Genomic DNA, 27,405 nt, shown 5'->3' on the forward strand with positions numbered 1-27,405 from the left:
AATAATGACCTTGTAAGATGAATATGGGGACTGGAGATATTGTACGACAGGCTCCTCCCAAAATGCTGAGCAGGTGCTCGCACAGCAAGAGCTCAGTAGTAGGTAGTGGACATCATCGTTAACACCTTTACCTTGACTTCCTGGTTTTTAGCCTTCTCAAGCATGCAGAGAGCTCGCTTGTGGGCAGCCTCAAGCTGGGCTTTCGCTGCCTGATTCTGCTGGATGGTCTCCTGAAGCTCATGCCGCAGCTGCTCCCGCTCGTGGTCCGAAAGCTGCTTGAGCTCCCGCAGGTCCTCCCTGTAGTTTGTGGCACACTGCTCCAGGGCCTGCTGCATCTGTGAGACCTGCCCACCAGGGCATCCAACCTCAGGCTGGGACCCTCACCCTGCCTGGGATTTTCTTTAAACATCAAAGCTTTCTGAACGTCTCCACAGCCCGCGTGAGCCTCCCCTACCCATGAGAATGCTGAGGCGGGTAGAAGCGGCAAGCTTGAAGGACCCGGGGACAGCTGGCCCTCCTAGGGGCTCCTCAGCTAGAGCCATGGATACCAGGGATGGAGAAGAAGGGCTGGGATGTTTGCCATTCAAGAGAAATCAAGAGGGGACCAGAAAACACTCCAGAGATCTGTACAGCAGCCTCCCTTGCGTGCCCCATGTGCCCAAATCTCCCTTTCTTATAGAAGCTTTCCCTGACAATCCTATTTGGTATTATACCCACCCCTCATCACCAGACAGCCACTCAATCTTCTTTATCCTGCTCAGTTTTTTCGTTTTGCTAAAGCCCTTAACATCTTCTAATATTGTAAGTGCTTATTTTTTATGTCTAGTGTTTATTGTCAGTGTCCACCTCCTCTGCTAAAATACAAGCCCTGTAATGCAGGACTTTTGTCTGGTTTGCTCACTGATAATATACAAGCACCTAGAAGAGTTCCTGGCTCATAGCAGGTGTTAAATGAATAAATGAACAGAACCAAGAAGCCCACCTTGCCCTGGACCTGGACTGCCCTCCCCGGCTTGGACAAGAATTGAGCCCCTCATGCATTTCCAAGGTTGTCTGCAAGAATAAGGGAGAGGCAGGGTCTCACTCAGCATGAGGGTGCATCCCCACCAAGGCCATCCTTCTACCTGGGCTTGCAATCTGGCCTTCTGGCTCTGCCACTCCTCCTGCAGACGCTGGATTTCTGGTGCCTTCTCCTTTGGCAAAGAGCCCAATGGAGGCTGCAGGTCACCTCCCTCCTTGATGGGTGCTTCGATCCTTTGAAGATATGGAGGTCAAAATCACAAAAGATGCCAGCTTGGAAATGACATGGTCACCCTGCTAACATCCCAGCCACTTGGGCTGGGAGGAGGGAGCTCTGATGGCACTAATGGAATGAGAGACATCTCTCCTAGATTTGAAAAAGCTATTTGACATACAATTCTAAGTGCTGTTGTACTTGGGAGACTGTCAATATTCAGCTGGAATCACTGGGTATCTGTTTCAGTGGGTACTTAATAAATGATCAATTATCAGAATGACTGAGAGCTTAGAGTTACTTATATGGCATCCCTAGAAGCTTCAAAAGAAGAGGTCTCTGTAGTCTAATTTCACAACTTTTCATGAATGTGGAAAAAAATAACAAAAAATGATGTTCTACTTGAATACAGTACTTTACACTTTTCAAAGCACACATAGCTTTAACTGGCTTTTCCCAAGTACACACAGGAGGATTATAAATAGCCTTTCTGTGTATGTAGCAGAGACAAGACAATGCTGGTTTAAAGCTGCAGTAGTTTCTGCATTCTAGAAGAGATGCTGACAAATATTTTTGGAGGAGACTTTTCTATACTCAGTTCTGAGCTTTTAAACCAGCTGAGAAATTAAAATGTGATGGGCTGATTGTAAAGTTAAGTATTTATCCTGTTTAACAGTGTAAAAGGATGCCGCACTGTGGGCATCTCTGCAGAGACTGCTGGGAGGTCAATGACATTTTGCTTCCTCTGGCAAACACATCAGGCCAGAAGACCACAGGTTAGGGAGTTAGGGCCCTGGACTGTGAAGAAAGACCATGATAAGAAGGACTCTGAGTTGGCAGAGGCGAAAAGGCCTAGCAACATAGACAGAGGGGACCCCTGAAAGGAAGGTCAGGATGTTAAGAGCAGTGTAGCAAAGTTGTTAAGACCATGGACACTAGAGCCAGATTGCCCAGATTCAAATTCTAGCTCTACTACTGGTAAATGGTTATGTTACTTTGTCTGAGCTCTTTAAACTGTTTCCTCTTCCAAAACATGGGGTTAATATTAGTACCTTTCACATGGATTGTTATAAAGATTAATAGAGTAAATATCTTAAAAAATGCTTAACTCTATGTCTGGCACATTGTATTAATTGTATATTAATACAAATAAAAAATTAGTCAAGTACTTAATAAAGTGAAAGGTTTCTTTCTTTGCATCTTAATTCTCTTAGGTTATCTTAAAACTTCTGGAAGCTATGCTAAATATAACTGTGTTCAGAGCAGTTTATTCCTATAAACAGGGCTATTGGGATTTTACATGGGATTGAACTGAATCTATAGCTCAATTCAGAGTAAATTATGTTCATAACAACACTGAGTATTCAATTATGATCATTCTGTCTGTAAATAAAGACATTTTTACTCTTCCTTTCTAATTTGTAGCTCTTTTTCTTGCTTTACAGGGCTGACTAGTACCTTCAGGACAATGATAGGTAGTGACAGCAGAATTTTTGCTTTATTCTGAGTTTTTGGAGGAACGTGTCCAATATTTTACCATTAAGCATGTTTATCATACATGATCTTTTTCAGGCTGAAGAAATTCTATTCATGGATTGAAGAGTTTTTATCATCAAAGGATGTTAACTTCTGTCTAATGCTTTTGTGCATCTACTGATATGATTATTTATTTTTCCCTTTATTTTTTAATATGATGAATTACATGATTGCCATTCAAATGTTCAATCAACCACACATTCCTGGGATAAACTCTACTTGGTCATGATGTATTATTCTTTTTATATACTGCTTCATATTTTCAAACATTTTATTGAGGATTTTGCATTCATGAAGAATACTAGATTATCTATATTGACAAATGTTTTAAGTGCCTTGAAAAAAATTTATTCTGTAGTTTTTCAGCATATTGTCTACAGATATAAAATAGATTAAGTTAGTTAATAGTGTAGTTCAAATCTTCTATGTCCTTACTGATATTAGTCTAGTCATTCAATCAAATATTCAGAAAAGGGTGTCAGAATCTCAGATATGATTGCAAATTTCTTCCTTTAGTTCTCATAGTATTTGCTTCATTATTTAAAGCTCTGTTATTAGGCAATACACATTTAGGATTGTAATGTCTTCCATAAGAATTGACCACTTTACTGTTGTGAAACATCCCTTTTTAATCACTGGTAATACTTCTTGTTCTGAAGTCTACATTGATATGAATATAGCCACATTGGCTTCCTTACATTTTGTATTTGCATGGTATATCTAATTTTATCCCTTTACCTTCCAACTTATCTGTGCCTGTATAAGGTGTGTCATACAAAATACCACCAACTGAAGGGCTTAAAAAGCAGAAATTAATTTTCTCATAATTCTGAAAGCTAGAAGTCCATGATCATGGAGTCAGCAGGTTTGGTTTCTTCTAAGGCTTCTCTTCTGAAGCTTGCAGATAGCCAACTTCCATCACCCTGTGTCCTCATGTGATTGCCCCTTTGTCTGCTTTACGAGTGCACTAATCTCTTCTTACAAGGAAATATTGGGTGAGGGCCACCCTAATAACCCCATTTAAATCAATCATCTATTTAAAGCTTTATCTCTGAATGCATTCATATTGGGGATTAGGCCCTTAACATATGAATTTGAGGGGGGCATGGGGCAGCACAATTCATCCCATAACAGTGTCTTTATACTTAAATCTCTCTCTTGCAGATAGCATGTAGTAAATGTCCTACGTGCTAGGATATTTTGATCCTCTCTGGCAATCTCTTTCTTTTAAATGATGTCTCTGTTTCATTTACATGATCAGTATTGAAATGATTGGGTTTAAATCCACATCTTATTTGTTTTTCTAATTGCCCAATTCCTTTTCTTATCATTCTTCTGTTCTTTTTCTATCTACCTACCTGACATTTTATGATTCCATTTTAGTTCTTTTGTTGGATTTTTTAAGCTTGTCTTTGTATTAATGTTTAATGTTTCTCTGTGGATTACAACTTGTATCCTTAACTTATCACAACCTACTTAGAGTTAACATCGTACCTCTTCATATAAAATATGAGTCCCTTACAATACTATAATTCCATTAATCCCCGTTCTTTGTGCTCGTGGTCATATATTATTCAACTATATGCAATGTGAACTTCATAATATACTGCTTAATTATTAAGTAGTTATATGTCTTTTAAAGAAATTAAAGAGAAAGAAAAGCAGTAGTTTTTTATATTTACCTATACATTTACCATTTCTGATGCTCTTCATCTTCTCCTGTAGATCCAACTTTAAATTTGCTGTAATTTCCTTTCAGCTTTAATAAATTCCACTGCTGTTTCTCATACTGCAGCTTAACTGGTGAAAAGTCCTCTTACCTTTTATATACCTGAAAATGTTCTATTTCATTCTCATTTTTGAAGGATATTTTCACTGGATTTAAAATTAAGATTTTACAGGTTTTTTTTTTTTTTTTTCCCATTTATAACCTTAATGATATTGCTTCATTTTCTGGCTTTCATCACAATGAGCCTAGAAGGTTGATGAGAAGTCAGTTGTCATTAGTATTCATGAAAAGCCAACTGTCTCTTGTATGTAATTTGTCTTTTTAAAAACCTGACTGCTTGTAAGATCTGGGGGGATATATTTTGTTTTCAGCAGATTTTCTATGATGTATCTAGGCATTGTTATCTTCAGATTTATTCTGTGGGGAGTGCACCGAGCTTCTTGAATATGTAAATTGGCGTCCCACATCAAATTGGGGGAATTTTTGGTCATTTTTTCCAAATATTTTTTCCTCGTCCATTTTCTTTCCCTTTTTACATGTGGGCTCCAAATACATGCATGTAAGACTATTTGATATTGTCCCACAAGTCACTAAGAATCTCTTCATTTAAAAAAAAATTTCCCCCCCTCATTCTTTGGATAAGAGGGTTTCTACCGATCTTTCTTCGAGCAATAAACTTTTCTTCTGTGATTTTAATTTGCTGTTAAGTACATCTAATGAGGTTTTCATTGTGGATATTGTACTTTACAGCTTTAGAATTTCCACTGCTTCAAGGTTTTCATTTCTCTGCAGAAATTCCCTATTTGTTCACTCATTATAACAATCCTTTCCCTGAACATAGCTCATATAATTGCTTTCAAGTTTTTGTCTGCTAATTCCAACATCTAGGTCATTTTAGGCTTTATTAGCTGATTTTTTTCTTGATTATAAGTCATACTGTTCTGATTCCTCGCATGTCTTACAGTATTTTCATCAAATGCTCAATACTGTAGATAATGTAGTACCAGGAGTCTGTATTATGAATTCCTTTCAAAAGTGTTTAGTTTTGTTGTGACAGCCAGTTAAATTACTCAAGGTTCTTTCTGATCTTTTTATGCCCAGATTTGTCTTTTTTTAGAGCATGTATAGTTCAACATTGTCCTTTGTTCTAGGGTGTGGCCCGTATCACAGGGTGTGTTTCTTACTCCTAATGTGTTGTTTCTGAGGTCTCAACTCAATGCTCATAGAGCTCAGAAAGGCTTTTTTCATTGTGGCTGATCTTGGAATCCAATGTCTCCTAGCAGCCCATCTCTAGTACCTTCATTTTCCTCAGCACCATGGCAGCAGCATATTCCTAGCTCTCATGAGTCTCACTCAAGCTCCTGGCAAGGACCTACAGAAAACTCTTACAGATTTCTGTCCCCTATACCCTCACTTAGTATCTTCTCTTCTGGTACCCTACCTTACAAATTCCAGCTGCTCTAGCAGCCCTGAGCCCTGATGTCTGCTTCCTCAGCTCAACTTACCTCCACTTCTCTGCACTGTGGTTGGCACTGTCCCCAGACAGAGAGGCAGGAGAAAATGTGGAGTGATTATGGGATTCAGTTCATGTTTCTCTTCTAAAGAACATGGTCCTTCTCTGCATATTGCCCTGTTCCTAAAAGAGTTGTTATTTATTTTGCTCACTTTTAAAGTTGTCTACAGAAAGAGGGCAAGTCTAGGACCAGTTACCCTGCCACAGCTGGAAGTGCAAGTTCAGTCGTTTTACTGAGTATATTAAAGGAGAGAGTGATCTTAGAAAAACAGGAAAACTATGGAACTTCATATGGCATAAGAACAGCTGCCCTAAGTTGAGATATAGTTAAAAACATTAGTTCTGGAGCCAGAGAGGCTATTATCTGGATCCTACCATCTACTGGTAGAATAAGTAGAAAGACAAGTCACTTAACCTCTCTGTTCTTCAGTTTCCTTCATCTTTAAAATGAAGTACTTCAATAATGGTATCTACCTAATGAAAATTAAATGGGTTAATCCAGCATTCAGTAAATATTTACTATTATTATATTTACCACATCATCATTCCTGGGAACACCACTAATGAGAATTTCCCTCTCTTACTCTCTTCTCTTGTGTCAAATTCCCTCGTATCCTAAAAAGCTGATCCTATCCTACCATCTCTCACAAGCAAGTCATAGCAGACTCTTCTGACTTCCCCTGCTCCCACTGAAGTTGATTCTGACCTGCTGCTGCTGCTGTTTAATCGCTTCAGTCATGTCCAACTTTGTGTGACCCTATGGAATGTAGCCCGCCAGGCTCCTCTGTCCATGGGATTCTCTAAGCAGGAGTACTAGAGTGGGTTGCCATGCCCTCCTCCAGGGTTTTCCTGACCCAGGGATTGAACCCAGGTCTCCTGCACCGCAGGCAGATTCTTTACCACTGAGCCACCAGGAAAGCCCATCCGACCTGCTACCCCCACCTTAAATCAACAGCCAATGGAAAACCCACTATGCCAAAAGTTCTCTGACAAGCAACCTTCAAGGGGTTAACTACTGAATATGCAACCTCACCCCTAAAGAACCAATGTGTCTGTTCTGTTCTGCAGCCTCTGACCGTAGATCTTTCTATACTTCTCAGTTCTTACACTCTAACTAAAACCCCCATGAAAGAAGCCTACAGACCCCACACCTCCTCATTTTCTTCTGTAGTTGAGTAACCTCCTTACCAACAAAGCTACACAGGAGAAAAGACAAGGTTGCTGTGATCACCTACTGTTGGTCTGCCCAGCATCCTCTCCTTGGGGCAGCCTCTTCTCTTTCCATAGTGATCCTGTTTAGACCACAAGGTTCAGATGCAGCTAACTCTGCCCTCATCCTTAACTGGCCCATGGGAAGGGCATTTGACACATACCTGGTCCATCAGAGCCAGACATCTCCTTGGCCAGAATGACTGGCTCAGGGATGGACAAATGACCCAAGCTGGGCCCCTTAGAAACTTCTTGAAATCCCTGCCAGTATTTTCACAGTAAAGATTATTTCTTTCCCTTTGTTAGTTTTGAACAGAATAAGATTTGTAGCTTCCAGGGGTAAGTGACAGCACCTGCATTTAGTCTGGAGGCCCGACTCCAGAGTCTGTGCTCTTTAACTGCTATGGTTACACATCTCATAGATCCCAAGACAGAATCTGGAGGGAGCTGGGCAGGTATTATTAGCTAGAGAGTTCACAGGACTATAGGGTACCTAACATTGCCATTGATATGATTTAGGGGTGTAGGCTTTGCTTCCTCAATTCCAGCTTATAAATGTTTCTGTCCCCTCAAAATTCCTATTTTGAAGCCTACTGCCCAATCTAATGGTATTAAGAAACGAGACCTTTGGAAGGTGATTAAGTCATGAAGGTGAGACCCTCATGAATGGGATTAATGCCTTTATAAAAGAGGCCCTTGCCCGTCCACCTTGTGAAGACAGAATGAAAAGATGCCTTCTATAAGCCAGAAAGTGAGTCCTCATCAGACACAGAAACTGCCAGCACCTTGACCTTGGACTTTATAGCCCCCATAACTATGAGAAATAAATTTATGTTGTTCATAAGCCACCCAGTCTATGGGATTTTGCTAAGCAGTCCAAATAGACTATGACAACTAATCTCCCACATGGTGAGATTAGTGTCTTAATAAGAAAAGACAAAAGAGAGACCTCCTCCCACATCATCTGCTGCTTCTCTCTTCTCCATGAGAGGACATGAGAAGATGGCCATGTGCAAGTCAGGAAGAAAGCTCTCACCAGGACTATTTGAAGAGCTACCAGATGGTAGCATGGACTCTATGTCATCTGTCAGGACCCCACACAGCTGTTCATTAGTGTGGGGAAGTGAAGTATAACTGTGGTAGCCTCAGAATCACCTGGGAAGCTTTCTCAAAAGACACAGGGTTGGGATATACCCAGACCTACTGTATCAGAAACTTGTGAGGTGGTGTGACAGATCTTTATTGCTCAGCAAATACCAAATGCCTTATGTGATGCTGTGGATTGAATTGTGTCTCCCCAAATTCACATGTTGAAACCTCAATCACCAATATGATGGTATTTGGAAATGAGGCCACTGGAGGTAATTAGGTCATGAGAGAGTAGCCTTCATGATGAGATTAGTGCCTTTGTAAGAAAAGACACAAGAGAGACCTCCTCCCACACTGTCTGCTGCCTCTGTCTTCTCCATGAGAGGACACAAGAAGATGGCCATGTGCAGACCAGGAAGAGTCCTCACCAGGAACTAAATGGGTCAGCACCTTGATCCCCAGCATCCAGAGCTGTGAGAATAACCTGTTGTATGGTATTTTGTTATAGCAGCCGAAACTAAGACCTGTGGAGAGCATATTACCTTTTGCTCAGAGAATTAGTTTTTGGTCACGTGACTTGCTTTGACCAATGGAATGTGGATAAAAATGAGACCGTGCAGTCCTGAGTGTAGGCTTTAAGAGGCACTGCATGTTTTCATCAGCTTTTTTGAGCTTTTTCCCTTTACCATGACAACAACATGCCCTGGATAGAGGCTAATCCATCAGTCTTGGTCCCAGAATGGGATGGCATCTGAACAGACTTAAACTCTATCCGTGGTTGGGGCAGAGCAATAACATCAGACTCTTAGTCAGGAGCCAAGGTCATATAAAACCAGAAGAGCTTGGCAGAGCCAAGAATAAAGATAGCTGACTGATGAGCTAAAATCGTTGATATTTTGGGAATGTTTGTTAGAGCAGCAAAAGCTAATATAGGTGATAAAGGAGGGAGAGTTCCTCTCTGTGACAAAGCTCCCTCATGTCCCTCACTTAGTAAAAGAACACTTGGAAGAACAGGAGGCAGAGGTTTGGGCCAGTCCAGGTCTGTCTGAATTTGGGGCAGTTTATTAACCTTTTTGAGTGTTAGGTTCTTAATCTATAAAATGGTCTCTCTGAGTTGGTATGACAATTAAATAATTCAGGTAAAGTCCTTAGATGTGCTGGAGGCACACAAGACATTTCTGTTCCCTCCCTAAGCTTCATGCATGGGGCAGTGATAAATATGTGAGGACAGAATGAACGAATGAATCCTTCAAGTGTGAGTTCTCATTCACTGGAGCCCTCAGAAGCCTGCCTGTCCTCCTGTACCTTTCCTCTTCGTCGCTGCTGGTTCCTTCTTCAGCCGCTAACTTATCTTGATATTCCTCTCCTCTGGGCAGAGTCTGAGAAGGTTCATTCGGTCTCAAGCATGGATCCTAAGGGAAAAACAGTTGTAAGATGAGACTAAAGTAAAGTTCCTGGAGCCAACCTGTGGTTTACCAAACCAGAGAGCGGAGGAGAAAGAGCCTCCGGCAATCCCCGCAGCTCTCAGGCCTGTGATGATTCAGTGCTGAGCCCACTGCCTGGCTCAGGAGCAGTGTCAGCCCTGATGCCTGTATCCTGCTTTTCAGTCTAGCAAGCATGTCATGCAGCTGATGAAAGTCAAGCACAGAGAGAGAAACTAAAGCATGTAGCTTGTCCAGGGTTTCTATCAGAGAGGAATGGAAATGAAATGCAACCCTGGGGCTGTTGTGGAGATCAGAGAACAGTGCCAGCAACAGCCACTGGTCTATAAGGGTGAGCAACTGCTATTATTATTATACTCATATTACAGGTGGCAGTCTGCTACATCCTATAATGCAGGATCAGAAAACATGGAACTTGATCAGAAGCCTTGAGAAGTGGGGTATGGTGGGAGGACAATATGGAAATCATGATTTAATAATGAGGCTTCGGAATTTTCTATCAATAGAATTTGTTCATGTTATCATTTCCTCTTTCAGCAGAGATAGAAAAATGAAGACTTTCTTATTTTGATTCTTCTACTTGTTACAGTAACCACTGTCCACAGAAAACTGTAAGACAGGCTAGGATAGATCTCTTAGTTGAGAGATCTCATTAAATAATAATAAATCGCTACCTGGGCTTTCTGCTAATTATGTGTCTCTGCCAGTCTTGTGTTTTTCTGGCCCTGAGCTTCATCAGCTGTAAAACAAAGTGGCTGGTTACATCTCTGGTTTTCAAACCAGACTCCAGGGACCATGAGAGATGCCCTTGGTGATAAGAGAGGCAAAGCTGAGACTGGAAGATGGGGCCTTGGGCTCCCCTCCCTCCCTGACACAGAATGAAACTGCTCTGGTTGCCTTCTATGTACTCTAATGTCTAGGAAAGGCCACCAACGCCAAGGCCAATGAGGACCCCCATGTTGCCAAATCCCAGTGGTCACTCCATGGGCTTCAGTTAATCAAACTTTTCTGCAGAACTGGAATATCTGTCCCTTCCCTCCTCCACGCAGCCCCCTTTCCTGGGTTTCCTCCTCTCTCTCAGCTACTCCTTCTCAGTCTCCTCTGCTAAAGCCTCCTCCTTTCCTGCCCTAAACCTCAGTCCTTGGACTTCTCTTTTCTGTCTTACTCCCTAATGTCTCATCTAGTTCCATGGATACTAATGACAAAGTTTATCTCCATTTCCAAGTTTCCCCCTAAACTCTGGACTTGTATATCCAACTGCCCTCCAGACATCATTCAGATGCTTAATAAACTTCTCAAACTGTAACATGTCCATAATTGAACTCTTGGTCTTACCTCCTCCAAGCAACAAGCATGTACTTTCCTCAGGGCCTTTGCACTGGCTGTTCTTGCCACCTGCAATGCTCTACCCTATGATATTTACATGTCTAGCTTCCTCACTTCACTCACCACAACCAAGAGACCCTCCGTCATCTAAAACTTGGGCTCTGGCAGCAAATTGCCTATGTTTAAATCCCACTTCTTCTTATTTAAGATGTAACAATCCTAATGGTAACAGTAATCACAATAAATAAGAATTGACTCAGTTCAACATGAATATCTCTACCCTAGTAAAATGAGTCTTTGTGACCCCATGTTCTATACAGTTGATGGAATTCTCTAGGCCAGAATACTGGAGTAGGGAGCCTTTCCCTTCTCCAGGGGATCTTCCCAAGCCAGGAATTGAACCCAGGTCTTCCATATTGCAGGCAGATTCTTTACCAGCTGAGCCACAAGGGAAGCCCAAGAATTCTAGAGTGGGTGGCCTATCCCTTCTCCAGTGGATCTTCCTGGCCCAGGAATTGAACCCAGGTCTCCTGCATGCAGCCTGATTCTTTACCAACTGAGCTATCAGGAAAGCCTAGTAAAATGAATCACCACTACAAAGCTCTAATAATGAACTTATAGGGACCTAGCAACAGAGCCTGAAAACATAAGGTAAAATGTTCAGAAATGTAGGGAAGAATGGGCAAATGTATAATGGGAGATTTTAATACACACTTCTCAGAGACTCATATATCAGGTACTCAAAATAAGCTAGGAAATGGAAGGTTTGAACAAGATTAATAAGCTGAAACTAGTAGCTAAAAGAGAACAATAATCAATGTTAATGTTTATATAATGCTTAGTGTGCACCCTCAACTCTATGAGGTGAGAATCATACCATTTTAAAGGTGATGAACCTTGCCCAAGGTCATACAGTGAACACCAGAACTAGAGTTTAAATATATAAGCTTTAACCATGGGGGTCACAAAGACTCAGACATGACTTAGTGACTGAACAACAACAACAAACCTTTAACAATCAAACAGAATATATACTTTTTGGCTATCACATAGGAAATATTTTTTTTAAAACTGACTCCACAGCAGGCTACAGAGCAAATTTCAGCATAGCTAGAATGTTGACATTTTATAGACCACATTATCTAATGACAATGCAAAAAATTTAGAAAACAGTAAAGAAAGTAGGTTTAAAAAGTGAGATAAACCTCAAAACTCTGGGATACAGCTAAAGACATACACTGAGAGGGAAATTTATAGCCTTAAGTGTATTTATTATAGAACATTTAAGAAGTTAGAAAAAGGATAACATAATAAACCCAAAGTAAGTAGAAGGAAAGAAGTATGAAAGACAAAATTAATGGCATAGAAAACCACAGATCTGACTGGCACATCTGAAAGCCAGCTTTTTGAAAAGACACATCAAACTACTGCTAAGACTGATCAAGGAAAAAGGGAGAAGGAACTTAAAGCAACATGAATAATGGACAAAGATCTCATGACAGTTATGAAGATGAAAAAGAATTTTAAATGCACTCTGAGCCACTGTGAAGGCTGTGAAAGAGAATGTGCAGGATGTAATTTCTGGGCTACCTTATCGACCACTGATTTATTTAAAGGCATCCTGGGCAGGAGTCCAGAAATAAGAGAGGACAGAAAATGCTTAAAAAAGGCTGACGATGCACTCAGATGACCACAGCAGCTCCCCACAGTGGAGCACCCATCCATTTCTATGCAGTAACTCATGGACGCTGGCAACTCAGGGAGGTGGGCATGAAGACAACCCTGTCCTTGTACTGCAGAGGGGGATCCAAGGTCAGAAAAGTCCAGACTTCCATGTGACTGCCCTGGCACTCTGTTGTGTTAGCATGATCACCAGCTGCCAGTATCAGGGCCTAACTGGGTGAGTTCAAACTGTGATACGAACGTATTGCTGAAAAGTATCTGCAAATCAGACACTTAAAATCAACCTGATAGATGAAGGCTGCTTCCCAAATCAATGGGGAGAAATACTCAGTAATTTTTCTGTTTCTGTTCACTTGCTTCCAGCTCCCTGGAAACCAAAGACAAGGATATCCTTCCCCCCAAAAGGAGATGAGTCCTCTCGCTCCCTGCAAATATGGCAACCCACTCCAGTGTTCTTGCCTGGAGAATCCCAGGGACGGGGGAGCCTGGTGGGCTGCCGTCTATGGGGTCGCACAGAGTCGGACACGACTGAAGCGACTTAGCAGCCGTAGCAGCAGCAGTGTTCCTTTAAATCATCCTCTGGCCAAGGCTAATTTTTGAAGGTGTTCCTAATCCAGCTTGAAACAGTACCCTCAGCTCCATTCATTCAGCTGGCATGTCATGGATCAGTTAATATACAAGGAGGTGCAGACATCTGCCACATGTGGGTATGTTAGGTGCTGGAAAGACAGAGATTAATAAGAGATATAATTCTTGATTTCAACAAACTAATGGTTCAGCAGAGGGGACCAATAGACCACATAAATGGCAAGCATTCACCTCCTTCACCACCCCACCTTCTGTACCTCGTATTTTGGGTCAAAGTGTATCATTCCAAAGGAAGTGGGGTGCCATCTGAATATTTCTCAAATGAACCTGACCGTGGAAATGAACAGTAGGCTGAAAGAGCACTTTCAAGCTCACCAATACTCATTTCTCTGAATTTCAAATAGGGCAGACTCTCCAGCATCCCTTTTCTGGTTTTCTGCTTGGGATCCCAGTGAGCGCCTCCCAGGACCAACACTGAGCCACTCTGGGTGTATCCTGAGTTAATCGCCCCTAATACACGCTCTTGCATTCCCCATCAGGCATTTCTCAGGTTCTGTCCAGGACTCTCTCCATCACTAAAGTATGCACAGAAAATAAATAGCTCTGCTTCTCCCCTAACCATCCACTGCAAAAGCCTCCTCCCAACTCCTCCCAAGCAAATGGCTGGTTATTTTAAACCCACAGTCACATTAGGTCTTCATCTTTCATCTTCTAGGCAGTGAACCTCATCTGGGTTGTTTCTATTTTAAAGGAACACCCACGCCCAGGAAATCTTCAGGAAGGAAATAGTGAAAGTCTTTCTCAAGTTCATTTGACAATTTTTCAAAGGCAGCATTATGTGCATCTTAAAAATAGAACACCTAATGCAATGGGGTTTTGCTGAAATGATTACAAGGGAGTGTAATAGGTACTACAAAGTCACCTTACATTATAGACTCTTTTAACAGTTTTGAAAAGTGACTTCATGTGCTTTCTTCCGTTTATTACAAGTCTCTGGGGTGGAGGACAGGAATCATGTCTGCCACTTTCCTAATGAAAAGCAGTACAGAACTGTAATTTGGACACTGGTGTTCCTCTTTGGGCCTCAGTTTCCCTATCTGTAAAGTGAAGATAATAATACTTGCCTCATAGGGTTGTTGTTTGGGACTGTGTACAGCACTATGTTCTTGGTACTTGATCTGTTTGCCACTAGCAACAGTGAGGAAACTGATCCCAGAGAGGTAATTATGTAATATTTACTTTGCTCTCTGAAGACCACCCTTACTCATCCAGCCCTGGGCCTCTCTTAACAACAGCACTCAGAAATAGTTGTTGAGGCGAAATGACTTGAATAATAATGACCACCAGTGACTTTCCTGTTTCTTCTGGAGAAGGTGCAGGCAAGGATCTATGAAAACTTCACCGCTTCTCTGTCCCCGGCTCATCCAGACACCAGAAACTTCCACAAAAAAAGTTTCTGTGAAAATTACCAAGAGTCATATGACTTTCTGGAAACTAATGAAGAACATTGTGAACCTAAGATAATCAAGGAGGCCAGACATGAGAGGCCAGGATAAAAGGCTCAATGGAGTCTCAGCTGTCTATGGTGGGGACAGAGTCACACCCAGGGTTGGCAGCCCTCCCTCTGTGTATTCTGGGAATGGAGTGAAAAGTCTGCTCTCAGTCCGCCTTATTATTTCTCTCTCTCTTGACTCACTGAAATGCTCTGGCAGAACAGCTAAGAACAACCTTTGCTGTGTCCCGTGTGGGTGCAGGGTTCGCTGCACTGTAGTGCACTGCTCATGCACCATCCACACAAGCCTGGACCTTGTACCTCTAGGGCCTTGGCAAAGCTTTGACTCGCTTTGTTGGCATAGATTTTGCTGGACAAAAATATCTGAACTAAATATAAATTTTCTCTGATATAGCTTGACCAGGTTCAGAAAGTTGTGTAACCTGTTGTGTCAGTAAGGTTGTGCGGAAACAGACACTTGCACGTGCTGCCGTGAGGGTGCACTGACAACCTTGATGGAGCGCAATGCAGCAAGTCTATCAAAGCTCAAGCTTCTCATAGCACTGGACCTAGCAAATCCTTCAATGGTAAGAGTCAGCACCTACTGAGCACTTACACGTACTGTTTCTGTCATTTTTCACAGATGACTGTGGAATGAAGGAATAACATACATGTTGAGTTGATCAAGCAGAACTGATACTCATGAAGGTTCTTCCTTCTTTACTTCTGTCTAGAACTGAGCTCTTGGAGGGATTGTTGTCTAGACCCAGAAGGGTCAGATGAGAGCCGAGTTTCATGATGAACCAACCCAAGGTTTTCAATGTGCACTTGTATTTAAACTTCTGTGTGTATAGTTGCTCAGTCATGTCTGATTCTTTGCGACCCCATGGACTGTAGCCCTTAAACTTCTCTAGGACTTGCCTTTTTAGCTACAGCAGTGGTTCTCAATTGGATGATTATGGTCCTAAGGAAACATTTATCAATGTCTGGAGAAGTTTTTGGTTGAGACATTTTTATTGCAAAGGGAGTGCTACTGGCATTTGGTGGGTAGAGGCCAAGGATGCCACCAAACATCCTACAATGCACAGGACAGTCCCACAACAAAATATCACCCAGTCCGAAAGTCAAGTGCCAAGGCTGAGAGATCTTGAGCTGCAGTGAAAGCTCTGGCTCTTGTACGTCAGTCTTGGAACATACCTAAAATGTGTGTGTGTGTGTGTGTGTATTCCCTCCTGAAAATACAGCCTGCTGTATAATCTTCTGGAGCTTCATTATTATTTATTTCTAGCTTATCAACCTTCCTTTAATTTGAATCTCATCACTCAAAATCCCAGCCAACTCTGTCCCATCTCCCTACCACAGTCACTTTGAGGATCTGAGAAATTCTCCAATATTTGAGGAAGAACCTTTCTGGGGAATCCCACAGGGTACTGGTGAAAATTCAGCTGTCCCTAGGGCCAGGAGTTCTTGTTGAATGCTAGCTCATGAGGCTGATTCTTGAGAAACTTACAGAGAATGAAAATACCTGCATGTTCTGCAAGTAGACATTTTCAGAAAGGATGGGATGGCCTCAGTCAGGAAGGGCCAGCCCTGCTGATAAACGTACCTGTGTTCCTTTATTTCTCCTCCAAGCTTATGCAGGGGCAATGGGGGCTGCATCTGGGTGTCAGAGGAGGAAATGTGGGGAGTCCTGGCCACTCTACTTAATCCCAAGACATATAACTATAGCTTATTTTATCTGGAAGGCTTTCTGGACATGTGTTGATACTCTTACAGGAAGAGTGGGGGATCAGAGCCACAGACCTAGCTCCATCCTGTCTCGGCCGCTTATCTGCCTGTGACCATGAGTGAGTCACCTAACTTCTCTGTCCTTCATTTCCCTCTTTTGTAAAATGGTTACATTACAGGGTTACACAAATTCCAATGAGGTCATGAATGGAGACAGTGCTGTATAACTGACCAATATTGTTATTCAAATCCATAGCCACTAGATTTTTGACTCATTTCTATCCTGGTGAATATGTGGTTAAGGTTAAGTATGGGTTATCCCAGTAGGGCTTTTGTTTGCAAAACAGGACTGGAATCAACAAAGAGAACTTACAGTTTCTGAAGACACTCGAGCACAGGGTAATGGGTGGATTAATCAATGAGGTCAAAGCAGTGAGATTCAAACTCACCTACATAGTGTTTTCCCACCTGGAGTCTGAAGTGGGCTGAAAATTTGAGGCAGCAATAAAATATATGAAATTTAGGCAATGGATTTTTTATGGTGCCAGGTGTAAAGATTAAGAGGCAAGCTGAAATAGGAACCAAGAGGGTCCTTCAGGTCAGGGTACTCAAACATGAACTTCACAGGAAGTATTTATGTTTCTGACATTATGAAAGGAATGTTAACTGAGTGCCTATATTTTAGGTTAAATTGTGTCCCCAAGAAGAGACATTGAAGTCCTAACTCCAGCACCTAGAGAAGTGACTTTACTTGCAACCTGGGCTTTTGCAGATGTAATTAGTTAAAATAAGGTCATATTGGATTAGGGTAAGCCCTAAATCCAATGACTAGCGTCCCTATAAGAAGGCCATATGAGGACCCAGAGACACACCGTGAAGAAGGCCATGTGATGACAGAGGCAGAGACTGGAGTGATGTGGTGACAAGCCAAGGAATGCCAAGGAGTGCCAAGGCCAACAACCACCAGAAGCTGGAGAGAGGCATGGAAGAGACTCTATGCAGAGCCACCTGAAGGAGCCAACCCTGCTCACACTGTGATTTTGGACTTTCAGTCTTCAAAACTGTGAGACAATACATTTTTGTGGTTTAAGCCCCAAGGGTGTGATAATTCATTTTGGCAACCCTGGGGAAAGAACACAGCCTAGCATGAGCTTGACAGAGACAAACAGAAACTAGATTCTATCCGAAGTACTATCCCTTACAAAAGGGCAGCATCATGTGGGAGGGCTACCGTGAGAGTAACAGATATCACAGATATGGATGTGGATGCGGAGGGATGCAAGGGGGCATTGTGATTACTGTTAGGATTCATGCTCCAGGCAGAACCAAAGACCCCAATCTTGTCCAGTGCCCCTTTGTCTGCCAGCCAGGCTGCTCCCAGAGAGGGAGGGAAGATTTATCTGACAAGCCTTGTTCTTTTTCAAACCATGCAGATAATTACTCAGAACTCTATTTTCTTCATGGTTGTTGCAAATTGATTTTGTAATGATTTTTTTCCCCAGGCATTTTGGCAGCTCTGAGAGGGGAAATAAAAGGGCCCATTAATGCCAGCATGTGTCACTGGGGACACCAAAGTGCTGAAAAGGAGAAGAAAAATATCCTTAATTAAAGAAGAAAAAGCTAGAGGTTACCTGGGTCTCTAAAATGTTGCAGTGCTGGTAGTCCAATTCCTGGGGCTTTTCATCGCCTCTTGGGGGACATGCCTTATTCTGTTGGATAAATTCTTCCAGCCTTAAAACCTAAAATAGAAGAATAGAAATATTCAGCGATGAAGCAGTCTTACCACCTGGCTGTGGTCATTAATCTGGGAGCCTGTTCCTTTGAGTCAATCACTTCTGAGGACAGTGTCTCACTAGACAAATCCCAGACATGCTTCTTGAGGGGCCATTTCTAGTGAGCTAGTTGCTTAGTTCCTCCAGAAGTCAATGAACCTGGCATGTTTACAATATCCAACACTTCCATTTAAATTACTCAAGTCCATATAACTATATCAAAGCTATAGCATGGTTTCCACTGGTTTTCATACCATTCCTGGAAGGCCACCCTATTTCTTTTTTACAAAGTTAGTTGGTAAAGAAAAGGAACAATGTTTAAGAATTATACAGATAATGAGAGAAGGGTGGCTACAGGATGCTATTACATTGTAAGACCTTAATTATGATGTTATTATTAACTAACTAAACGTAGAGTATGAATTAAACAGATTGGTTTCCCAGCTCTATACTTTGAGAAGAACAAGGCTAATAACCATAAAGGAAACTCAGATGTTGCTGAAACTACTGCTCCTCAGGTACCATGCTAGGTGTAAGGTGGGGAGGAGAAGAAACAGCCTGAGAGCAGGATGGTAAGGTAAAATATCGTCCCTGCATTCAAGGAGCTGTCATCTCATGGAGCAGACAGATGCACATTTAGAATCACAACAACACTCAATAGACATATGTAAAATATAAAAAGACCATCATTAATGATGTGTTTGCTCTGTGTCAGGCACAGACCTAAGCATTTTACAGTATTAACTCTTAATTCTCCTAACAATCACTATGAGGTAGGTAGAACTTACAGCAAAAAACTGCCCAGGAGTTCTGGCAGTGTTAATAGCACTGAAGGATGAATAGAGTCCAGTGGCAAGTTCTTCTCCCCAGTAATACTGTCCACAGTGCTTTTAAACTTTGAACTTGGTCCCTGGGTGGTTTGGACAGATGGGCCTAAGAAGCAAACCCCATAGTTCAGCTGGTTCACATCCATTTCATATCCCACTCTTCTGGCTGGCCTCCAGCATGGAGGCCTGATGGCTAAATCCTTGGTTTCCCAGGCTAGCCAGTTGGCACAGATGTTACCAGCCGGAGTAGGAGTCAGCTAGGGGCTTCCTATACCCTTTTGTTTTCCTAATGAAGTAGGCAGGCCTGGTCACCCCTTCCCCTACTCGTTTCCTGTTTTAAATTTGGACATGACAACTGGTTAGTGACAGTCATTCTCACAACCAAGGGGAATCTGAGCCAACTTCTCCTACATGCAGTATCAGGGACCTGTGATACATTTAGGGATCATGAACATGTTTTCATTCAAAATTCAAAGGAAAAAACGCAGCCTTGCTGTATTCACCTTTATGGCAATGCGGTTACAAATTAAAATTTTAAATTCTTTTTGATGAAGAAAAGAGTCCACAAAGGCAGAAGTATCTACTGCCCAGAAAACTGCCGGGAGGTGGGGAGATGGCGGGACCAAGAGCTTTGCAGATTTTCCAGATCTGATATTATTTAGTCACAGAATCAACGCCAGCAGCCTCCTGCCTCCTTCTTTTATGTATGACATTAAGTGTCTCTTTGTTAAGCCTCTATAAATCAGGCTCTCTGTTACTTGCAGCTGAATTTATGCCCCTGAGATCATCTTCCTGTCAGGCTAAACTCTTTTTCTTCCTTGCAAGGATGCTAAATGTAAGAAAGTCAGGGCGACTTCCTGAAATTCCTGGCACCTTGGTTAATCAAAAACTCCTGGAGTCCAGAACCATCACTCCCAAGCACAGTGTTTATTCAGGACTTACTTCTAGCAATGAATTCTGGAGCTTCACACTTAGGGCTGCTTTCTCTTCTTCTAGCTGCTTTATTTCATTTTCTGATTTCTTCTTCACTTCTTCCAATTGTGCTTCTACTTCCTAAACGATAAATAGAAGAGTTAACCACACAATCCATAAAAACATGAACAGTACACACCCTGCCTTATTCCCAAAGGGGTTCAAAGAAGTTCATAAGAGTCATAAACTCCATAAAAAAATATAAATGAGAAAGTTTAAAAAAAAAAAAACAGGTGCTAAACTGACACCACAAAGGCTTATATTGGGGGAGGGCAGGGCAAATCCCTGGCTTTAAGTTTTGTAGTGTCAAGTAAGAAAAGAGAATGCTCATTATTGACACAATTCTCACAGTTCCATGAATCAAAAAGCCAAATACATCCTCAGATGCAAAGAAATATCAAAAGCACAATGAAATTTCCTCTTTGGTCTTCTCAACAGCAACCTTACGTTAGTCAAAACGATGGGATTCACAAAGTACTTTTTCCACAGTCCCTCCCCACAGCCTCACAGTCTTAGTGCAAAGTAGATCCAGATAAAAGAACATTCTGGAGCTCATGTGAGTGGTGCAGCTGCAGTTTAGCTCTGTGACCTTGAGCAAATTTCCTAACCTCTCTGTGACTCATTGCATTACTTATTAATACAAGCTTAGCATAGTTCTAGTTACATATTAATAGTAAGAATGAATGAATGTAAGTAAGAATGAATAGTAAAAATGAATTAAAAGTAGGGCAATTCTTATAGATTCCTACCCTTTTTGATCTAGCTTATTGTCTGGTGAAATTTTGCAAGTGTCTAGAGTGAAGAGGAACTAAAAAGCCTCTTGATGAAAGTGAAAGAGGAGAGTGAAAAAGTTGGCTTAAAGCTCAACATTCAGAAAACAAAGATCATGGAATCTGGTCCCATCACTTTATGGGAAATAGATGGGGAAACAGTGGAAACAGTGTCACACTTTATCTTTTTGGGCTCCAAAATCACTGCAGATGGTGACTGCAGCCATGAAATTAAAAGATGCTTACTCCTTGGAAGAAAAGTTATTACCAACCTAGATAGCATATTGAAAAGCAGAGACATCACTTTGCCAACAAAGGTCCATCTCGTCAAGGCTATGGTTTTTCCAGTGGTCATGTATGGACGTGAGAGTTGAACTGTGAAGCAAGCTGGGCGCTGAAGAATTGATGCTTTTGAACTGTGGTGTTGGAGAAGACTCCTGAGAGTCCCTTGGACTGCAAGGAGATCCAACCAGTCCATTCTAAAGGAGATCAGCCCTGGGTGTTCTTTGGAAGGAATGATGCTAAAGCTGAAACTCCAGTACTTTGGCCACCTCATGCGAAGAGTTGACTCATTGGAAAAGACTCTGATGCTGGGAGGGATTGGGGGCAGGAGGAAAAGGGGATGACAGAGGATGAGATGGCTGGATGGCATCACCGACTCGATGGATGTGAGTTTGAGTGAACTCCGGGAGATGGTGATGGACAGGGAGGCCTGGCGTGCTGTGATTCATGGGGTCGCAAAGAGTCGGACACGACTGAGCGACTGAACTGAACTGAACTGAGAGCAGTGGATGAAATATTCTTTTCCTCTTAGCTGAACTTTCAGTTTAGTTAGTTCAGTCGCTCAGTCATGTCCGACTCTTTGTGACCCCATGGACTGCGGCATGCCAGGCTTCCCCGTCCATCACCAACTACTGGAGCCTGCTCAAACTCGTGTCTATTTAGTCAGTGATGCCATCCAACCATCTCATCGTCTGTCATCACCTCTCCTCCTGCCTTCAATCTTTCCCAGCATCAGGGTCTCTTCTAATGAGTCGGCTCTTCACATCAGGTTGCCAAAGTATTGGAGTTTCAGCTTCAACATCAGTCCTTCCAATGAATATTCAGGATTTCATTTAGGATTGACTGGCTTGGTCTCCTTGTAGTCCAAGGGACTCTCAAGAGTCTTCTCCACCACCACAGTTCAAAAGCATCAATTTTTCAGTGCTCAGCTTTCTTTAAAGCCCAACTCTCACATCCATACATGATTACTGAAAAACCATAGCTTTGACTAGATGGACCTTTGTCGGCAAAATAATGTCTCTGCTTTTTAATATTCTGTCTAGGTTGGTCATAGCTTTTCTTCCAAGGAGCAAGTGTCTTTTAATTTCATGGCTACAGTCACCATCTGCAGTGATTTTGGAGCCCAGGGAAATAAAGTCTGTCACTGTTTCCATTGTTTCCCCATCTGTTTGCCATGAATTGATGGGACCGGATGCCATGATCTTAGTTTTTTGAATGTTGAGTTTTAAGTCAGCCTTTTCACTCTCCTCTTTCATTTTCATCAAGAGGCTCTTTATTTCCTCTTTGCTTTCTGCCATAAGAGTGGAATCATCTGCATATCTGAGGCTATTGATATTTCCCCCAGCAATCTTGATTCCAAGCTTGAGCTTCATTCAGTCTGGCATTCACATGATGTACTCTGATATAAGTTAAATAAGCAGGGTGGCAACATACAGCCTTGACATACTCCTTTCCCAATTTGGAACAAGTCCATTGTTCCACGTCCAGTTCTAACTGTTGCTTCTTGACCTGCATACAGATTTCTCAAGAGGCAGGTAACATGGTCTTGTATTCCCATCTCTTGAAGAACTTACCACAGTTTTTTGTGATCCACACAGTCAAAGGCTTTGGTGTAGTCGATAAAGCAGAAGTAGATGTTTTTCTGGAACTCTCTTGCTTTTTCTATGATCCAATGGATATTGGCAATTTGATCTCTGGTTCCTCTGCCTTTTCTAAATCTAGCTTGAACATCTGGAAGTTCTTGATTCATGTGCTATTAAAGCCTAACTTGGACAAGTTTGCGTATTACACTGCTACTGTGTGAGATGAGTGCAATTGTGCAGTAGTTCGAACGTTCTTTAGCATTGCCTTTCTTTGGGATTGGAATGAAAACTGACTTTTTCCCATCCTGTGGCCACTGCTGAGTTTTCCAAATTTGCTAGCATATTGAGTGTAGCACATTAACAACATCATCTTTTAGGATTTGAAATAGCTCAACTGGAATTCTATCACCTCTTCTATCACCTCTACTAGCTTTGTTTGCTTCCTAAGGCCCACTTGATTTCACATTCCAGGATGTCTGGCTCTAGGTGAGTGATACACAGAAAAACTATACAAAAAGATCTTAATGACCCAGATAAGCACAATGGTGTGATCACTTACCTAGAGCCAGACAGCTGAACTTTAGGTAGACATTAAGTCATTTATTCATTCACCAAATATTTATTGAGACGTACCGTGTGTTTCCCCACTCCAGTACTCTTGCCTGGAAATTCCCATGGACGGAGGAGCCTGGTAGGCTGCAGTCCATGGGGTCGCTAAGAGTCGGACATGACTGAGCGACGTCCCTTTCACTTTTCACTTTCATGCATTGGAGAAGGAAATGGCAACCCACTCCAGTGTTCTTGCCTGGAGAATCCCAGGGATGGGGGAGCCTGGCGGGCTGCCATCTATGGGGTCGCACAGAGTCGGACACGACTGGAGTGACTTAGCAGCAGCAGCACCATGTGTTTGGCGCTATTCCTGAAGCTAGGAATAAAATGACACTATGCCTACTCACCAGGAGCTCACAATTGTGTGGAAAAGACAGGCAGCAAAGTCAACAGCTATAATGCAGTAGATGTCATGTTGGATGGTGACAATTGATTATAGACCTTTATGCTCTAACTGTGAGTAGACGGACATATTAGCAACTGACATCTACTGAGTGTGCACCATTTTCTGAGCGCTTTTCACAGATCATCTCGTTGATCCTTATGAAATCCATATGAGCTAGGTAGTATTGTTAAAGTTCATTATACAAATAAAGAAATGAAGCTTCAAGAAGTCAAAATGACTTGCCCAGGGTCATGCAGCCAGTATGTGGAAGAGTCAAGATCTGAACTCAGGAAAGGATGATTGCTTGGCTGTGCTTCTTCCCTACCTGTGCGGGTTCAGTTATACGTGAACATTTTTCAACGGTAAATACTACAGCACTATATAGTCCGTGGTCAGAGGATGTGGAGGAACTGGAGACACAAACAACCTACTATAAATTATACTTGGATTAACTCTCACATTGTTCAAGGATCAACTACAGAATGAATGGACATCATGGCTGGTTGAGCATGAATAATGAGACAGAAGTCATGGATTTCTAAATTTCTGACTCCTGGATTTCTAACCTGAGCATCTAAAAAGATGCTGCTACTGCTCATCTACATGACATATTTACACTTCCTATGGGACCAATCACAGGCCAGTCTCGTAGCCCTGGGGTTGCACTTAGCATTGTCTTTGGGGTCAGTCATATAAGAGAGAAAAAGAAGGATGTGATTAGATTGTAAGGGTCAAATGATGCAGACACTTAGCCATGTACACGGAGAAGGCAATAGCACCCCACTCCAGTACTCTTGCCTGGAAAATCCCATGGATGGAGGAGCCTGGTAGGCTGCAGTCCGTGGGGTCGCTAAGAGTCGACAAGACTGAGTGACTTCACTTTCACTTTTCACTTTTATGCATTGGAGAAGGAAATGGCAAACCACTCCAGTGTTCTTGCCTGGAGAATCCCAGGGGCAGGAGAGCCTGATGGGCTGCGGTCTATGGGGTCACACAGAGTCGGACACGACTGAAGTGACTTAGCAGCAGCCATGTACAGGGTCTTCAGTAAGCCCATCATCTCCTTTTGCAGGGCTTGCTGTTTCAGAAAGTTCGTTTTCTAAAGACAATAGATAAATTATTTTTTTGTTTGAAACAAGTTGAGATAACTTAAACAACCATCAGAAATAAGGCCATCCTCTCAGCAAAAATTCTGATTTTTGACTTCATTATTTAGCCCTCATTCACAGAGTCTTTTATTGAACAAAAGTTTTGTTTAATGTGTTTATTGGTGCAGACACTTGCTAACTCTGCCAAAGCATGTTTGCAGTAACAGCACAGTGAAATCCCCTGAGAGAAAGACTCTTAGCGTAAAGCAGTGGCTATTTCTAATTTTATACAGCCTAATTTTCTGGGGTACATGTAATCAATCACAGCTTTAGCTGTTGCCTTGACAAATGGACCTAAAGGGAAAAAAATTTCCCCACAGATGGAAATAACTGATATCTGCAGTAATTTTTGGCATTAGCAAGCCACATTTTAGGTGCAGAATATATGTGGTTTATTGTCAGAAAACAAAGAGCTCTGAGTCACATGGAAAACACAGATTAAAAGGAAGCATGATCATGTCCAGCTCATTCCAAAGTGACCTTAAGGAGTTTAACAGGAATCATTAACAGTTTCTTCCTAACTCAAGTAAAGAGAAAAGACAGTTACAAAGACAAGAACATAAGGGAAAAGAAGATAGTTGCTTTCAAACATATAAATTGTTGCATCCCACCCCAGCAAGAAGACTCCATGAGCTATTAACTTATAGGATTCACAGAATACTTCATAAGCTCTATTCTCATTTAACTCTCAAAATACTCATGGAAAATGGCTTTATTGCATCCATTTCACACAGCAGATCCAGAGGCTGATAAGAGGCAAAAGCCGGACTTCCACCATTTTTCTGCTTTCTTGTCTAGATTGTCCACAGTTACTAGCAATTTAAGAAAAGACACATAAAGGAGCCACTGTGATGGGAAAAACAAATACGCAACCACAGAAAATCACCAAGCAGAGATTTCAGTTCACATTTTAAAGGAAAACCTGTTACCTTTTTTCAAGAAGAAAAATTACTATTTGGTATGTATTTATAGTAAAGTTCAGCTGAAAGAGTAAACCAGTACAAAGCCTGAAATGTCACTCAGAGTGGGGAGGCAGAAGAGATGATCTTATAATTTCCAAACTGTAAAAAACGATAACCCACAGGACAATATTGTAATAAACTATACTTCAATTAAAAATATGAATACAGAAGAAACTATAACCCGTAGATTCAAGATTCCAATGCACCTCAAACAGAAAAACACAAAGAATATCATATCATGACATACTATAATCATTGTAGAAACCAGTGATAGAGAAAATAAATGTTATAAGTGGTCACAAAACAAAAGACACACTATGCACTGTGGAAAACAGGTAAGAGTGGCTACCAGCTTTTCATTTGATGAAAATACAAACCAAAAAAAAAAAAAAAACCCCAAAATTGAACAGCATCTTTAAAGTGCTCAAAGAATGAAACTGTTAACCTAGAATTCTATATCCAGCAAAATAACCTTCAAAAATGAAGTCAGGAGAATAAGATGGTGGAGGACTAGGTGGACGTGGAGTATATCTCTCTCCATGGATACATCAGGAATATACCTTCAGACACAGAAGTGCATGCAGAACACCAGCTGAGAGCAGATAGGAGGACCTGACCAGCAGAAAAGAATATATAGAACCACACAAAACTCAGTAGGATGAAGGAAATAGGGGGAAAAACAGGAGTGTTAGTAGAACTGGACCTGCCCTCAGTGGGTGGGGGAACTGAAGTAGGGCTCTGATCCCCACATCAGGGCAATTGTCTGAATCAGAGGAGAACCATTTAAGGCTGAGAGTGAAACAGCTGATCTGTGGCAGCCTAAATGGAGTGAGAGTCAGACAGTCCTTGCTGCAGCCATACATACCCAGGACAGGGACGCAGGTCCCCTGGAAGGCGTAGCAGCTTGGAGCTGGAGTTTAGGGACTGTGGAGCAATCTCAAAGCGAGGGCTGCTGTTGACTGCAGAGAGACAGATCAAGGGGATGTGAGGGAGGAGATTGTGGTGTGAAATGCCTGTGGAGGAAAGCCCGGCGGCCATGGAAGCAAGGTGGTACTGCTGAGTCGTGTGTAGGCGGTGGAGCCATCACCACAGCCTCTCTCTCCCCACGTGCCAGCATTGGTATCTGAACAATAGAGAGGCTGGCCCATCAAACACCTGATGCACTGAACTACAGAGTAGGGCCCCTTCAAGTGCCTGCGGCACCGCATTGATCTATAGAGTGTGACCCCAGCCAGGGGAGCCCCTCTATGTGCTTGACACATGGAACAAGAGAGGACTCCAGGCAAGGGATTGCTCTAAGTGCCTGAATGGGCGGAACTACGGAGAAAGACTGGCCAAAGAGGCCTTCTGATCACCAGCTACAAGATGCTCAAAAAAAGCCTCTGATAGGGCCTTAACTCCTGCAGCAGAGGCAGTCCGTGTCGCTGCACACTTGGTGCCACCAGGGTCCCTGCAAGTCAAGCAACTGTGCCACCTTCATGCACAACTCTCACTGAGCACAGCTGCCATAGGCAAAAAAAAGTCTT

General features: G+C 42.2%; 1 protein-coding gene across 3 annotated transcripts in view; it reads right to left on the reverse strand.

Moving 5' to 3' along the window:
* The window catches only part of FAM184B (family with sequence similarity 184 member B), a 123,489-nt gene that overhangs the window by 23,401 nt on the left and 72,683 nt on the right, over positions 1 to 27,405 (reverse strand). For 2 of the 3 annotated variants that reach the window (XM_002688146.7, XM_010806046.4), the window contains exons 6-10: positions 20,111 to 20,221; positions 18,201 to 18,308; positions 9,616 to 9,722; positions 1,125 to 1,254; positions 132 to 344 (exon numbers count right to left, since the gene is read on the reverse strand). In XM_002688146.7, coding sequence (XP_002688192.1) covers positions 132 to 344; positions 1,125 to 1,254; positions 9,616 to 9,722; positions 18,201 to 18,308; positions 20,111 to 20,221 — 669 coding nt within the window. The remainder of the gene's footprint in view (positions 1 to 131; positions 345 to 1,124; positions 1,255 to 9,615; positions 9,723 to 18,200; positions 18,309 to 20,110; positions 20,222 to 27,405) is intronic. The other variant, XM_005207820.5, reaches the window with a different exon arrangement.

Source organism: Bos taurus, chromosome 6, assembly GCF_002263795.3.
Source record: "Bos taurus isolate L1 Dominette 01449 registration number 42190680 breed Hereford chromosome 6, ARS-UCD2.0, whole genome shotgun sequence".
NCBI classification, from domain to species: domain Eukaryota; kingdom Metazoa; phylum Chordata; class Mammalia; order Artiodactyla; family Bovidae; genus Bos; species Bos taurus.